Genomic DNA, 14,657 nt, shown 5'->3' on the forward strand with positions numbered 1-14,657 from the left:
AACTATAACCTAGAGAGGTATAAACATTTTGATTGCTCCACCTAAAGGAGCGGTCACACCACAACGCAAAAAAAAAAAGAATGAAACGAGAAAAGTATCAAATTAAAGCGAACAGTGGGTTGGACAGTTTCAGTTACAGAGAACATCATCAACCACGGAACGGTGGCACATCCCCAGGCACGCCCACGCAACGCGTGTGTGCTGCACGTGGGTACACAGAGGACTACGAAAGAGCCTCCTCTACAAATAAAAAAAATTAGAATGAAGCTCTAATAATGGTATCCGCAGTGCCGTCACTGCACGAAAATAGTAGGCGACAATGTCAAACAAGGTCAAACATCACCCCCCGTAATCCATCCATGTGGACTAAACACAGTGACAAACGGAAAAAAATACAAAATATTCATCAAGGGGCATCTATCTTTCGGTGGGGGGGGGTTAATGATTAAAAAATGGGGCAGCCTCATAGCCATACGAAAGCACAAAAATCTCAACATATCCCCACAACTCGTATACATAGACATATATACATCTGTGTGCATAAGTATTCACACACATCTTTCCACCTTTTTTGCCTCTTGTAATTGGTAACTTTATTCCTCATTTACTCCACCACATCAAGGATAAGACCCACACCAGCAATAGTCCATTTCTTAGCTGGCTGCTTCGTCTTCAACCAGAAACCGACGACGAAACCGGGTCCACGTTGCTGTGTCTTGTAAACTGGGCATTCGTACTGGTCACGTCGGTCGATTTTAGAGAGTGGTAACGAACGGATCGTCAGGATGGGCATCTTTGGATACAATTCCTTCATTCTGCTCTCCTCAATGCAAGACGTGCTCGTGTCCCAGCGGGCACCTTCCATGGAGAGACCGGACACATGGCAACCGTCACGGGCACTCGTCTCGATCTGATCCGCAGACTTCTTTAGAACGTCAACCACGAGTGACATCTGATCAAGATCGAAGCTGTTTACGATGGATGTAGTTTGCATAATGGCAGTGAGGAAAGACATGGGATTGAAAAAGAGCGCGATGTTCGTTACCTTCGGAGTTTGCAGTTCGCCGGTCCAGTTCACCAACTGATCGTTACGAAGAAGGAAGTTTTCCATCCATGACCCAAGAGCTCGCAAAGAGAGGAAGGAAACCTTCTCCCATACGGCTGGAAGCTTGTCGAGATATATCTCATCAAACAACGTCTGCATAACAGCGGTCATCGAAAGGGCACCCTTAAGACCAAGATCTAATTCCTCCAGTGATACCTTCAGCGCTGAAATAAGGACGTTCATGCGCTCGCACTCTTGGTAGAACACGTGCTGCTGCGGCGACCGTTCATCCTCCAACCGCTCCGACAAGTCCTGCAAATTGTGCCGTTCTGGAAGTCGCTCACGAAGCTCGTCAATCTTCTGCTGGACAACTTCCTGAGGGCTGAGTGAATCTCCTCCGGCGTGCTTTTTGGGCTGCAGTTCATTGATTGTACGAAAGAGGACATCGGCTTGCACAGTTCTATAGTTGATCTCTGCGTTAGGATGCAAACCAAAGAGGAGCGGAGACTCCGCGGGGAAGTCCTCGCCATTAACCAACCAATCGATGTATTCGTTGTAACTCATTGGAGCGGGTACTTCGATTCCTGGGGCCAGCTGAAGTCCATCACAACACTCGGGCACAAGGAATGTACGCAGGTATGCCATACACAATACACGGTCCCAATCGTCCGTAATGTGTCCGCCGTACATAATCTCACCAAAAACGTACTGCAAATCCTCCCACGGTACCTTTGGCCTGTCCTCAATGTAGTTGGCAGCAACCTCCAAGCATGTGGTCAAGTCTCCAGCATTATAAGGATACACACGGTTCCAGCCCAGCGGACCAAATTTCTTACGCTCCACAACGACAGAATGGAAGAAGCACATAGAAAACATGATGCAACGGAACTCTGTCGGTTTCGCGCTCCTCTCCCACGGCTCATCACTGAAGTTGCTCAATGCACGAACGATGTTGGAGCGAATACCAGTAGGAGGTTCGGATGTAAGCTTAATGGAGCGTTGAAGAATGCCGATGGGAATTACGTTGGAGGGCTCCGCGCTCAGGAATACACGGAACTGCGGATGTCCTTTGGGGCCTTCAAAGGGAATGTCATCATCGTCATCCTCCTTTCCTTCTGCCACCTCTTCACCCAAATGTTTCGAGTTGCTTTCGTTCGATTTATCCGCCTCAGCATCATCTGCCCTTTCCTCTTTGACGGTTGAACCGTCTACAGACTTTTGCGCCTCATCATCATCATCTCCAGCAAGACTTGTGGCCTTTTCACTCCCAGAATCTTCCATCACTTTTTGTTCTGCAGCACGCTTCTCGTCACGTTCCTTTCGTAATTGTGCCATGCGAGTGTATATTTCTGCATAACTATCCAACCGTCGCTCCAAACCCCGAAGCCACTTCTCGACAAGGTGGATATTATTCAGCAGCGCCCATCCACCATGCAGAAAGCACCGCTCCAGAGCCCGATCAGCTACAACCTCTTGACCTTGGCCTAGTGAAACGTTGAAGAGCCGTTCATTATCATACGTGAAACCAAGCTTGCGACCAGCCTCCTCTACCGCACGAACCGGGTCTACACCGGGGGAAAGAATGAAGAAGAGCGGTGTCGTCGTTGTAGACTCGTTGATAGAAACAGATATATCAACGGCCTGATCCGAAACAAAGAAGCGGCCGATGCTGTCGCAAACGAAAGTCTCGAGGGCAGCTGTTAGCCTATCAGGACGCAGACACCGGAGAACGAGAAGGCGTTGGAATTGAGTTAAATTCTTCCACTCTGACGGCATCTTTTCCTCCTCTGGTTTCTCGGTTTCGGCCCACTGCCTCCAACGGTTGTTTTCCGTGACATCTCCGGGCAACAGATTGAACGGTGGCACTGATCCCTCCACATCGGCAAGGGCTTGCACTGCAGCCCAGTTAGGTTCAGGACACCATTCCACAACGGTTTCAGGTCTCAATATACCCGTCTTCTTTTTGCCACGCAGAAGGAAGTCCAGCTGTTTCGAATCGATCTCACCTTGTTGTTGAAGAATTGCGAAGGTAAGCAAACTGGAAAGGATTAGCTTGTGGCGTTCGAACAAACCACGTGAGACATACGCAAAGACTGTTTCCATAATGGATCGGAGGACATTTTCCACACGCTTCGCCACGTCCTTCTTATCTTCTGGTTGTACTGCCTTTGCCAGCGCTTTGTTAAACACCACCATGAAAGCCTCCAGTGAGTACTGATACATGTGGTCGATTTTCCAAAGCTGATCAATCTGGAAGAACAGAAGCGAACCACGCACAGCGACAGAAGTGTATGTGAGACGGTTTTGCGCAATATCTTTCTGAGTGGATACCGCCTGAGCAAACGATATATTGATATCCTTTGCTTTCTTTTTCGTGTTCTCCAGGTTCTCGATAAGGGATATGTTCTCCAATATGTCGCCGGTTGCGTTGGTTAACTCATAAAGAAGTCCATCCTCGCACTTCTGTAGCTCAATTGTCATAGTGTTCATTTGCCGAAGTAATGCACCCCGCTTCTTCTCTAAGTCCGGTCTCTCTTGGTTAACAACAACTGCAAGTAACTGGTCTTCAAGGCCAACTTCCGTCACCATGAAGTTAATTAGAGTCGTCTGTGCGTTAACCTCTGGACCGTATGCTGGGTTACCAAGCTTAGTCTGCAAAAATAATCGGAAGTTGGGGTTATACTCTACCTCAGTTGCGCCAAGTTTAATGAAAAGACGACCACCTTTTTTGAATGTCTGCCTGCTGAGAACACCATCCAACACAGGTTCAATGAACTCACCAAGCGACTCAATAAGACAAGGAAGCCCCTCCTCAATACACGTCTGCAGGGTGCGTTGCCACGTCTTCTGAGTGGTTTGGATAGCCTTCAGGCCATTCTTCTCCTCACGCGTGCGAATCCACTTCACGCCCTGAAGCTGTGGATCGATGATCAAAGGCCACCTCGTGCAGTTAGTCACAATGGCACCGTTCTCCGTGGAAACTTTATCCGAGGGAAGCCCCTCGTTGTTCCAGGACGCAACCGCCGCCTCGGATGTGAGAACATTCATGGTGATATCAAGGTCCTCCGTCATCGGTATACCCAACTGCTTGACCATAGGAAGCCACTCCTCAGTTACGATACGCTCACGGAAGACCTTTGAGAATGGTCCAATATAAGAAACAAATGAAGCGCCCAATAGCACATCACCCACCAGAAGGTCCGCTGCCTTTCGTAACTGCTCAATAGTATCTCCCCATCGAACACTTTCATCGGCAAGACCAGACACCAGACGTTGAGCAAGCTCCATCTTTAGCATCGTCTTCTTCGCTTTCCTCTCAATCGCGTTGGCAGACTCCACTGCTTCATCATACTGCGCAATCAGCGCCTGAAGCTTCGAATTGAGATCAGCCACCTTGTCTTGAACTTTCTTGAGCGCAGTTTTGCTCTGGTGCAAGCGCTCTTGTGCTTCAGCAAGCCGCTCCTCCTTGGGGCGAACCTCACACCGGACTAAGTGGTATTTGTTGATACCGACAGCCCACTTACACAAACCTGCTGCAGCAAATGACTTCGTCTTCACGATTTCGGGGTCGAACGCAGGGTTTGTGATATACATCTGAATCTGGTCAATGCAAACCTGCGGGATGTTGTTCACGTCAAATCCCTTCAACTCTGCTAGGAAACGATCGACCTGGTTCATCATCTTTTTGCACTCCGCCCACGTGCGGTTCTTTACAGAAGGAATAGCACGCGGGTTAGATGTCAGCACGCGAACACAAATGGCTACCATTTGCACGTCCACAGGGGGTTTACCAAGGTTTTTAAGTTCTGATATTGACGCTTTGTCGAGCGTATCGAGGGCAGCAAGGGCCTCCTCCACGAGCGGTTTGGCCTTGGCCAAATCCTCAGAGCACATTCTCTCAAAAGTTTCGACCTCTGCAACGATTTTATTGGTTTTCTCCTCCTCCTTTGCAGCAATCGTACTTTGTTCCTCCACAATTGCCTTCTCCCTTCCCACAGTTTCCATCAGTGCTGCGGTCTTCTGACGCGCATCTTCCACCTCTTGGCTCTCGCGATGGAGGACCTCTTGCAGAGCCGCGACCTGAACTCCAGCTTCCTTGATTTTGTCAATACCACTAACCAAGCGCTGCGTTTTGTCGTTGAGGTCTTCTCTTTTTCTCCCAAGCAATTCCTTATAAAAAGCGATAAGCTCTAAGAACGACTTGGGGGTTGTGTAAGCATGTCGCTTCTCCTGAACATAATATTCTTCACACATCTCCGTCACCTTCTCCTGACAGAAAGCCATGAAGTCAGCGATATTCTTTGTCATCTCCGGCCCGCCAAGCTCGATCTTCGATAAGAAGCGATTTGCGACGGACTTGAGAGCCTGCTCTGGCCAACGCAGAAACCAGTCAATGACGGTTGTATTGGCGAGTGCAGGGAACTGCCGGCACCAGACAGCAAAATGTTTACTGACAGGGGAGAAGCAGAGAATGATATGCAAGTGCGACCTCACCTTGTTGATGAAGTACTCCCAACAGGTATCTGGATTGGAGTAGTCCGCATAACCGGCAACCTTAACCTCGTTCATTATGGATCCCACAATACCTTCTCGCTCATCTTGGTTAAACATCTCTGGGACATTTCCGCTAGCAAGCATATCGTTCAGGTAAACGAGCATGTCTTCAGATACTATCTGGGTGTCGGTGATGATGAAGGCGAAAGGATATCCCTTCAAACCACACTTGCGGTAGAGTTCCTGCATATCCGTACGGAACTCAGCGATACCATAGCTACTCGTCACAAGAATCTGGAAAATGTCGTGACCATTAATATAAGAAGCCAAACGTGCAAGCGACTGTTTGCCAGAACCACCGACACCAACAAGTAGCGCGTTACCACGGGGATTCGACGTAATACGAGCAATGCGACAGAGGTGCTCCACAGCTTGGTTGAACAGAACAAGGTCCATACGAGCGTAGTTATCGTTGTACTCATCCAACTTTTTGATGAGATATGATTGTGCCGCGTCCACAGTGAACTCTTCGTACACGTTTTCTTCACCCTCGGAAGACGTAAGGAAGGGACCCCAGAGCAGTGGCTCCTGGAGCACATCCTTCGGTTGGATGTCAGTGAAACCGGCGCGGGAAATCACCTCAACAAACAGCGCATCAAAGCGACTCATATCCTCTGTCTCCGACATACGATCGCGGAAAGTACGATTGCACTCGTGAGCCCAGAGGCGAGCCATTTGTAAGGGAGTAGTGTGAATCTTTGGATGAGATTTGCAGAGCCCCTGGAATATATTGAACATTTCACGCATGTTCCATTGGTAGTGAAATTTAACGGCGGTCGGAAAGAACTGTTTGGCCACCAAATGGTGCAACTCGATAGTTGCATTCGTAATTATCTTGGTGAACGCGTCGCGTATATCGCGAGGGAAGTCCTTTGTGTGCGCTTGAAGAATTTGACCGTAGATACTCACCAAATCCGCTCGCTCAGGCATGTTGGTCGAGAAGAGAGCAAAGTGCCTCAGCAGACGGTCTAAGATGGTGAACGTACCGGATTTGGGGTTCATTGCGCCAACATAACGCAAATCAACCACTTCCTTTTGAATAATCTTAACACGGTCATACCAGAAGCCGTAGTTGACGTGTTGCTGCAGTAGAGCAATGGCCTCCTGTGTTCCATATTTGTCTGGTGCAGGCATGTTCATGTCATCAAGGAAGAAGACAAGCTTCTTGCGATTAAACGGTCCATACGTACGACCCGAGCGCTTCTCCAATGACTGTTCCATCACTGCTTGAAGACCACTCGACGACGTTCGCGCGTTAAAGGCAACTACACGGAAAAGTGTTTCTTCACCGTTCAACGATCTAAGTTTTGACATGATCAAGTTCGTCTTACCTGTTCCCGCAGTTCCTACGAGCATAACGGACTTTGCATTATCCACAAGCAAACTCATGAGGTGCGACATGCGGACACCGTCGGCAGTTTGCACAGAAACCGTGGAAAGCTGCCTGTCCGGATCGGGTACGTATGGGTGCACAAGCTCGCTCCATGGCCGCCACTCGTACTGATAAACCCCGTTCTCATCCTTTTTCTTATCAATATAAAAGTCAAAGACAGAACCTGTGTCACTGATCTTCATATTAGGGAACTCCTTCTTCCACTGGTTGGAAAAGTTCATACGCTGATCCACGCGCCCGTCTGAGCCCGGAAGTGGCCCTCCAAAGGCCCAAATAACGGCAAACACGAAGTACTTCTCACACACATCGAATACATTCGGGTTCTTTGATAATTCTTCTTGTTGCATCCGCCCAAATATACCCTCTAGAAGGAAACAGATAGTTTGTACGACATTGATGTCCATAACAGCAACGATGGGCTTCATGCTACGCTTCCAGAATTCAAAAACGAACGGAACGTACTTATCAAACAGACTGTCAAACATCGCTCCCTCACGTCTGTCCCTTGATGCTATCCACTTGTCCTTGAAGGGCCCCCAACCAAGGTCGGATTCATTGATGAATACAACACCAGCGCGAGAAACAGTGGCTGGAGAAGCGTTACGAAGGTGGGAAACTTCAAAAATCATACGCATGGAGTCTGTCAACGGAATACGCTCGTTGGACACAAGTGTCAGCATCTTGTTGTCGTCCATCACAGTGTTCATCGATTCAATCCATTCTGCGTCAATGATACCATCCAAAACGATCCACTTCATGTTGCGTCTCTTCTTTGATTCCAATGCGTAGTCACGAAAGATTGTAGACAAGACACCGTCACGCCACTCTTTGTTTGGCGTAAAGTAGCCGTACAATTCATTAGATGTGATTGCCTTAGGGTTAAGGCAAGATGCCACCGCTTTCGCCTTCCACTCATCCTTATGCAGCTTTGTGAGAGCACCCTGGAGGCATCGCCAGCACTCCGTCTTACCACTACCCGCAGGTCCAAGGACAAACACGGAGTGGCGCACGTGTAACAGCTCTTCGTACTGCACGCACTTTAGGATGAAGATATCGTTTTCACCCGGAAGGTTCCCCTGCTCACGGCATACTTCCTTGCAAGCTGCGGCAAGTTCTGGTTTGTCCTTCTTAGGCACATCCAAGTTGGGGAAGAGGGAACGGATAAGTCCCATAAAGACGTACACATCATCTTTGCTAAGTTTAGCCATGTTGGTGTCACGTAACGCACGCATCAATACATTGCGCTCAGGGATGTCCGGATCGCCGCGCTTCAGAGCACCAGCAATGTAAAGCACAGACTTGACCGCACGGAGACCCCAATCGTAGTGGTCTTGAGGTGAGAGAAGCTCTTTGTTTAGACGGTAAAGGGTGACAAACTTCAATGCGAGATCCTTGGCGTCACCAAAGCCCTCAGCAGCCAACATAATTTCACAAATATTTTTGAGGTCAGGGACGACCATAGCGCATGGTCGGAAGAGCGATTTGATGTTTTCGGGAAGTTCTGTACGACCAGCATAACCCGGATTCATGGTAATCCACATACCCACCGAGGGTGTGATTGAAATCTCCTCATCCATGAAGCGGAACCGCTTCTTCTGCTCCTTCAGTGCATTAAGAATGGAACCAACCTGAGTAGCAACGACAGATAACACCTCGATGGAGATACGATTAAACTCGTCAAAGCAACCCCAGGAACCAGACATCGCCAACCCCTTGAAAATTTGCCCAAGGGTAATGTAATTCATCTGATCTGAGCAGTTGAACACATAGCACGCAATACCCATGTTCCTCGCAAGATCCTTTGTGGTCTCCGTCTTACCCGTACCGGCAGGGCCAGCGGGTGCACCGCCTTTCTTGAGCCTAAGGGCCTGAGTTAGGGTGATATAGCACCTATCGGTCAACTTTGTGATCACCAGACAGCCACACAAACCGATGTATTCGTAACCATTGATAAACTCAGCATCTGCTATCCTAATTTCGTTGCCCTTCGCATCATCCCAGTAATAGCGAAGCTGCGATTGCCAACAGAAAGCGTCAACAGCGTCAGCACGTTCATCAACCATCGTTTGAACGATGTCGCGATTGTGGACGTCGATGGTAATGAGATGGACCAGCATCTTACGCTCATTTGACGTTCGGTCAACTAGTACCTCCTTGATCAAGCTGTCGAGTTGGACCTTCTGATTTTTGAGCAAATCTTTCATACCCATATCATTTCCCTCCTCTATTTGAATAAACGCTTGGTGGACCTCAGTCGTAAACCAAATACGCGATGCCACAATAACCGCCTGGCAGGGATATTGGTAGATCCATTCATTACGTGGTTTCTCAACGTAGCTCGCATTCGCCTCCTTGATTTGCTTCTTGACGGCCTTGCACATCGCACCAATGAGACCATTCAGCCACACTTCAACGGGGCCTTCGCATGTGAAATCTTCTGCCAAAGCCACCTTCTCCCCTTGTACGGATATCATTTCGTATGCGTCTTTCGGTCCAGCCTGGGGATTGGGATTATCCGAAAAAGAGAAGGTGTCGACTGAGTCAATAATCTTGCTCATATGCACCATCACCGCCCGCGGATCCGAACCCTTAGAAAGGATGTCGATAAGGTCAGTGGCAGACACAAAGAAGAAGCGCGGGAATATTTTGCGCTTGGTTTCGAGGTAATCAGCAAGAGATTTCTCACACTGAACAAGGATACTCTGTATGTAATTGAGGGTGTGCTCGAGTCCTTCGTCCCGTCCCACCTCATTTTTCAAGACATCACTGCAAACAACCTCAATGACGTTGGTGTACTTGTGGGCCTTACTCATGAGCAGTCGAAAAACGCGATCTGCTTCGGCAAAGTTCTTTGCATCCTCCGGCAGCTGCTCCTTGATGTCAGCAGACAACACAAAGATGGGGAAAAGATTCATCCACTGCCTTTGTATCTCCACCCACTTACCAGTGCAAGTGTCCACCATACCGAGATTCTTCTGCCACAGGAGTACCTTGTCGTAGAAATGCTCCACAAACCGGTCGGAGAGCATGGAAGAGAGAGCGTTGTTGTCGTTTTCCAACTGCTCCACGACATCATCAACAGCGCCCAGTAGGTGGGTGTTCAGCTGCTCATCCACAGTGTACGTAAAAATCATCTTTTCCCATATTCCGATTAGTTTGTTCAGGTTAGTTTCAATGCGCAGTTCCTTTTCGGCCTTCTCAACAATATTCGCCACCTCGTCGGAAAACTTGTGGAGACCGAGCGCAAACAGTTTTGAGAGCGTGAAGTCACTTGCATCAGGGTCGATACTGCCGGGTTGCTTTGTTGTCGTAACTAGTAAGTTCCAATGCCGGGGACGCATAGCTGGTGAACTAAGAGACTGACAAAGGGGAAGTGATGTCCTCATGTTACGCACCTGTTCATCAACGCCCTTGAAGCACTCCCAGGATTTTACCTTCAAGGGCTGCTGCTGAAGCTGCTTTGACAGCTTTTTGCATTCATCTTCAAACAACGAAACATCAGCATCCTTAAACGTTGACTTCATCCAGTCAGTAAACTGGGACATGACGTGCTCATTAAGATCCCACACCTGTTTTAGCATCATCAACTCAACTCGGCATTCTCGTATTTCCTTAAAAAGGGATGGGTTTAAATCAAACAACTCCTGCAAGTCTTGGAGTTTCCTTGCCTCTTTCTCAATATCCAAGAAGTGGTTGTAAGTTTTATCCAGCTCGATGTAGACAATCTCTCTGTCAATGGCGTAGCTAAAGAGGTTCAACTGCTTAAATTCCGCCGCCTCCTGACGCAGTGATTCCTCAAATAGCACAACCTGCTCTTTCACCTTCTCTGCCTCCCTGTCCTGGACAATGGAGTTCTGCGCCCGTACGTTCAGTGCCTTCTTATTAAGTGCGACCCATTGCTCGGGTGCCGGCTTCCGGAGCTCTTCAAGCTTCTCAATATTCGCTAGTTCGACATCAAGTGAGGATGAAGTATTCGCGTGACTTTTCAGCATACGTATCGCCGCTTGAATGGGGGCAAACATTCCTCCAGTCTCGCCGCCTTCATCGTCGCCCATCACCTCCTTATTCATTCTTCGGCAATCTCTGATCCACCTCATAACGCACTTCAACGACTCCACATTACCATCAAGAACTTCGACGTCTAAACCCTCATCTGCTTCGTTCATGAAAGCATAAAGATCTTCAAGATTGGACTTAATCTTGTTCATTAAGTAGTCAGAGAACATATCCTTCCACTTTTTACATGTGTCACGCAAGGCTGCGCGAAGAGGCTTTACGTCAATTGACACAAACCCTTCAATGTGCCTTTCTTCTGTGGCATTGATCCTCGAACCGATACGCTCGTATTCTGTGATGGCCTTGTCAAAGTCTTGCAGGCTAACGCCGAAGTACTCCTTGGAAACGGGTGCGACTTCCTTGACGCTTTCCTCGTCCGTTAAACTGGAGTGGAACTTGGTGACTTGGTCCTTCTCCAAGAAGGCTGCGAAGGATGCCTTCCTGTTGGTCTCCCACAGATGCTTGAACTCATCAAAACTGCAACGATACTCCTCACAAGCCTCGAAGTTTTGACGCAAGAGCGCATCGATCTCACCCTTCAGACGTTGGACATCCTCATTATTGTCTGCCTCTTCGGAATAGCTGCGGCCGTCAACCAACGGTTTAATGAGCCCAGCTCCCGCCCCGACGTTTGCTATGAAGCTATTCACTATGCTTCGAATAGAGTGTTCACTGGATCCTTCGCAATCGATGTGTGGCTCGTATCGTGAGCACACAGTTACATTTGGCCCCCCCTTTGTAATAATCAGCCGTACGTCCACCAACGGAGTACCTTCATTCTCTGATATCCACTCGGGGTCGAGCTGATCCCGCACACACGTCAGAGAGTGGATGACCGATTCATTTATTGCCTTTGTCACGACGCCATCCACATATGACACATACTTCTGCCAATCCTCAGAATCACGGGAAACCAGAGGCGAGCCCTCACTCCGTTTGAGCTCGTTGACTGCTTCAAAGCTCTCATTTAGCAGTGCATGAATGCACTCCCCTCTCTCAGCGATATCGCGATGTCTCTTCTTGAAGTGTTCTTCAAAGGTTTTCCTCAGTTCATGCTCAGACATTGTCTTCGCCCCATCCGCGCGATTCATGGGCAAAAGCTTATCGGTCCTGCGATATTCTTCCAACGACTCTACCATCTGCTGAACATTGGAATGGAAAGATGTAACGACACGGCTGATTGCATCCACCTTCTTCAGAACGAGGTCAATGAATGCGTCAACTTCGTCCCCATCCTGCCACCGCACTTCCGTCGTTCCCCGTTGAATTACACTCTCAAAGGCAGTTAACTCGGCTTGGATAAGCGGTCTCTCGTCTTCGTGACGCAGAGAACTCATAAAGCCGTTGTAAGTCGTGCTAACGTGCTCGAGCATTATAGTCTGAGAGCGGTACTTCTCACGCCTCTCAAAAACGGATTGAACTTCAGGGGGGACCTCAAGCTTCTGCCGATCACGAGCATCAAAAGAATTCATCACCTCCAAATAGTACACCTCTCTCAGTGTCTTCACAAGCGCATCATCAAAGTTGACCTTTAGTTTATTGCTTTCGTCCACCTCCAACAGCGGTAACTTAAGCTTTTCCATACTGATATGCCCAACGTCACCACACCACGACTCATATTTCTTGCGGATAGCCTCTTTCAGGGTATCTTTCAGCGTCTCGTACAGGTCCATAGTTTCCTTACCAGCCTCGCTTTCAAGAACAGCACTGGAAAGTTCGCTGACACGAGAGTAAGATTCGTTGATTCGGTCCAACAGGGCACTGCATCTGACTACGGCCGCTGCAAGTGGTGGTATGTTGGGATAAGCTGCGGACGAGTCACCCTGATAAAATGTCTCCTGGGCCTCGATAAGATCCTGGTAGAAACTCTCTAAGACAACCTTTTGCTTCTTTGACCACTCCATCTGAACAACAGTACGATCAGTAAATCCGTCAAACGTGTCAACCGCCTTGAATACCTCTGAGATAGCTTTGGCGTCGTCAACAGTGGTTACGAGGATCGTGCCGAGTCTCCGTTCGAGTTCACGAATTGTGTCCCGAATTTCGCAGTAATCGGCCTCAAATCGCGTCTCGTCAGGAACCAGCAAGTTGTACTCGACACCATAGAATTTGAAATAGGCAGTATCAAATTCGGCCTTAATTTCTTCTGCTTCCCTGGTGTGCAGCACGCTCTTCGTACCACCAACCTTGATATTCTCCATCTTGTCAAATAGAACAGCCGTCTCCATAATGTCCATAAGATCATGGCACCGTTCCAGAAAAACATCAAGTCGCGAGAAGAAGGCAGAATTTTGGAAGTTCCAAGGTTTCGCCACTGTTGCTACATGGGACTTGTAGTGGAAATATGTTGCCTTGAACTGGCCACAAATAGAGAGAGTTTCTGCAAGTCGTGCAATGGCATCTTTTTTCTCAAAGCCTTTTGCAAACTCCTCAACGTTCACATACTCAATTGCCATAGAAATGAGATCGTTGCACATTTGACGAAGCAATACGACCAACCTCGTCGATGTGTTGTAGAATCCCGACTGAGTCCACAAAAGAAACAGATAGTGGAAAAGCCTCTGGAAGGTTCCGCTCGACGCTAGTTGGGTAAACTCCAAATGACCCGGAGAGGTGGGGCACATGGCGGCGAATTCGTCTTCGATTGGTTTGAGAAAGCGGTAATTGTCCCGTGCCTCGATAGATGCCTCTTTAAGCTCGCTCATGAGCTGAGAAAATGGTTGGTAGTAACCATTCTGAGACTTTTTCAGGATTACTAAAATCTTCAGCGCCTTCACAGAGTACAACTGCTGTTCCAAGTTGGCCAAATTATCCACTTTACTTTTCCAAAAGGCTATCTCGTTGAGTGGTCCGGGATGTATCCCTTTTTCAGAGCCACAGTCAATCATATCTTCTGGGGATGAATCTATCGCCGCACGGATTTGCGTTGTCCAAGCAATGATGGAGCTCTCTAGCTGATAAATGAACTCTGAATCAAAGGGGCCATCGCCAACCCTCGACGGTAGTTGTACGGGAGGCAAGGGAAGGAGAGTTTTTCCTTGACTAAGCCCAAGTGTCACTAACATATGCGCCAAGAGCTTGTTAGTGTCCTCCATAAGCTCCGCAACAGCAACATCAGGTATCTGACTTACATTCCGCTTCTCTTTCTTAATGAGTTCCGCGTAAACGTTCCGCGTCACCGAATTGAGACCGTTAAGTGCGTCGGGACACAGATCACCAAAGACAATACATCCCCTCATGTGTTGCTCGTCACTAATTCTCTCACGCTTCTTCTTGGAGAAATACATGCCCTTTTTCTTAAGTTCCTCCGGTGCGTCTATGCGAGCAACAAGCAGCCCACCAGACTGCTGGTATACATACAGGTGCTGAGCATCCGTTGTGTCAAGAAACTCAGTAATCTGCCCACGGCTCTCCTCATTGTCAATGAGCTTACGCGTCTCTACCGGTTTGGCCTTTAACCCGGTAATGATGCGCTGCTCAAGCCACTGAACACGCCTATCGACGGGTGCCTCTTCCTTGTCGCCCTTCGCCATCGGGGTTCCTTTCCTTAGTTTGCTTGTTTGATTTACGTAACTCCTCTTCTCGTTGCTTAATCGTTCCACCTACGGA

The 14,657-nt window shown here is 48.4% G+C and overlaps 1 protein-coding gene across 1 annotated transcript; it reads right to left on the bottom strand.

The window, feature by feature from the left end:
* Nucleotides 1–604: 604 nt before the first annotated feature.
* TEOVI_000106500 (Cytoplasmic dynein 2 heavy chain (DYNC2H1), putative) lies at nt 605–14,581 on the bottom strand (the record flags this gene model as incomplete). Its single annotated transcript, XM_067224364.1, has 1 exon — nt 605–14,581. One exon carries the CDS (start codon nt 14,579–14,581, stop codon nt 605–607), a length of 13,977 nt encoding a protein of 4,658 aa, XP_067080465.1.
* Nucleotides 14,582–14,657: the final 76 nt, after the last annotated feature.

This window comes from Trypanosoma equiperdum (genome assembly GCF_001457755.1).
Source record: "Trypanosoma equiperdum strain OVI genome assembly, contig: ctg_275, whole genome shotgun sequence".
In the NCBI taxonomy this organism is placed as follows: Eukaryota; Euglenozoa; class Kinetoplastea; order Trypanosomatida; family Trypanosomatidae; genus Trypanosoma; species Trypanosoma equiperdum.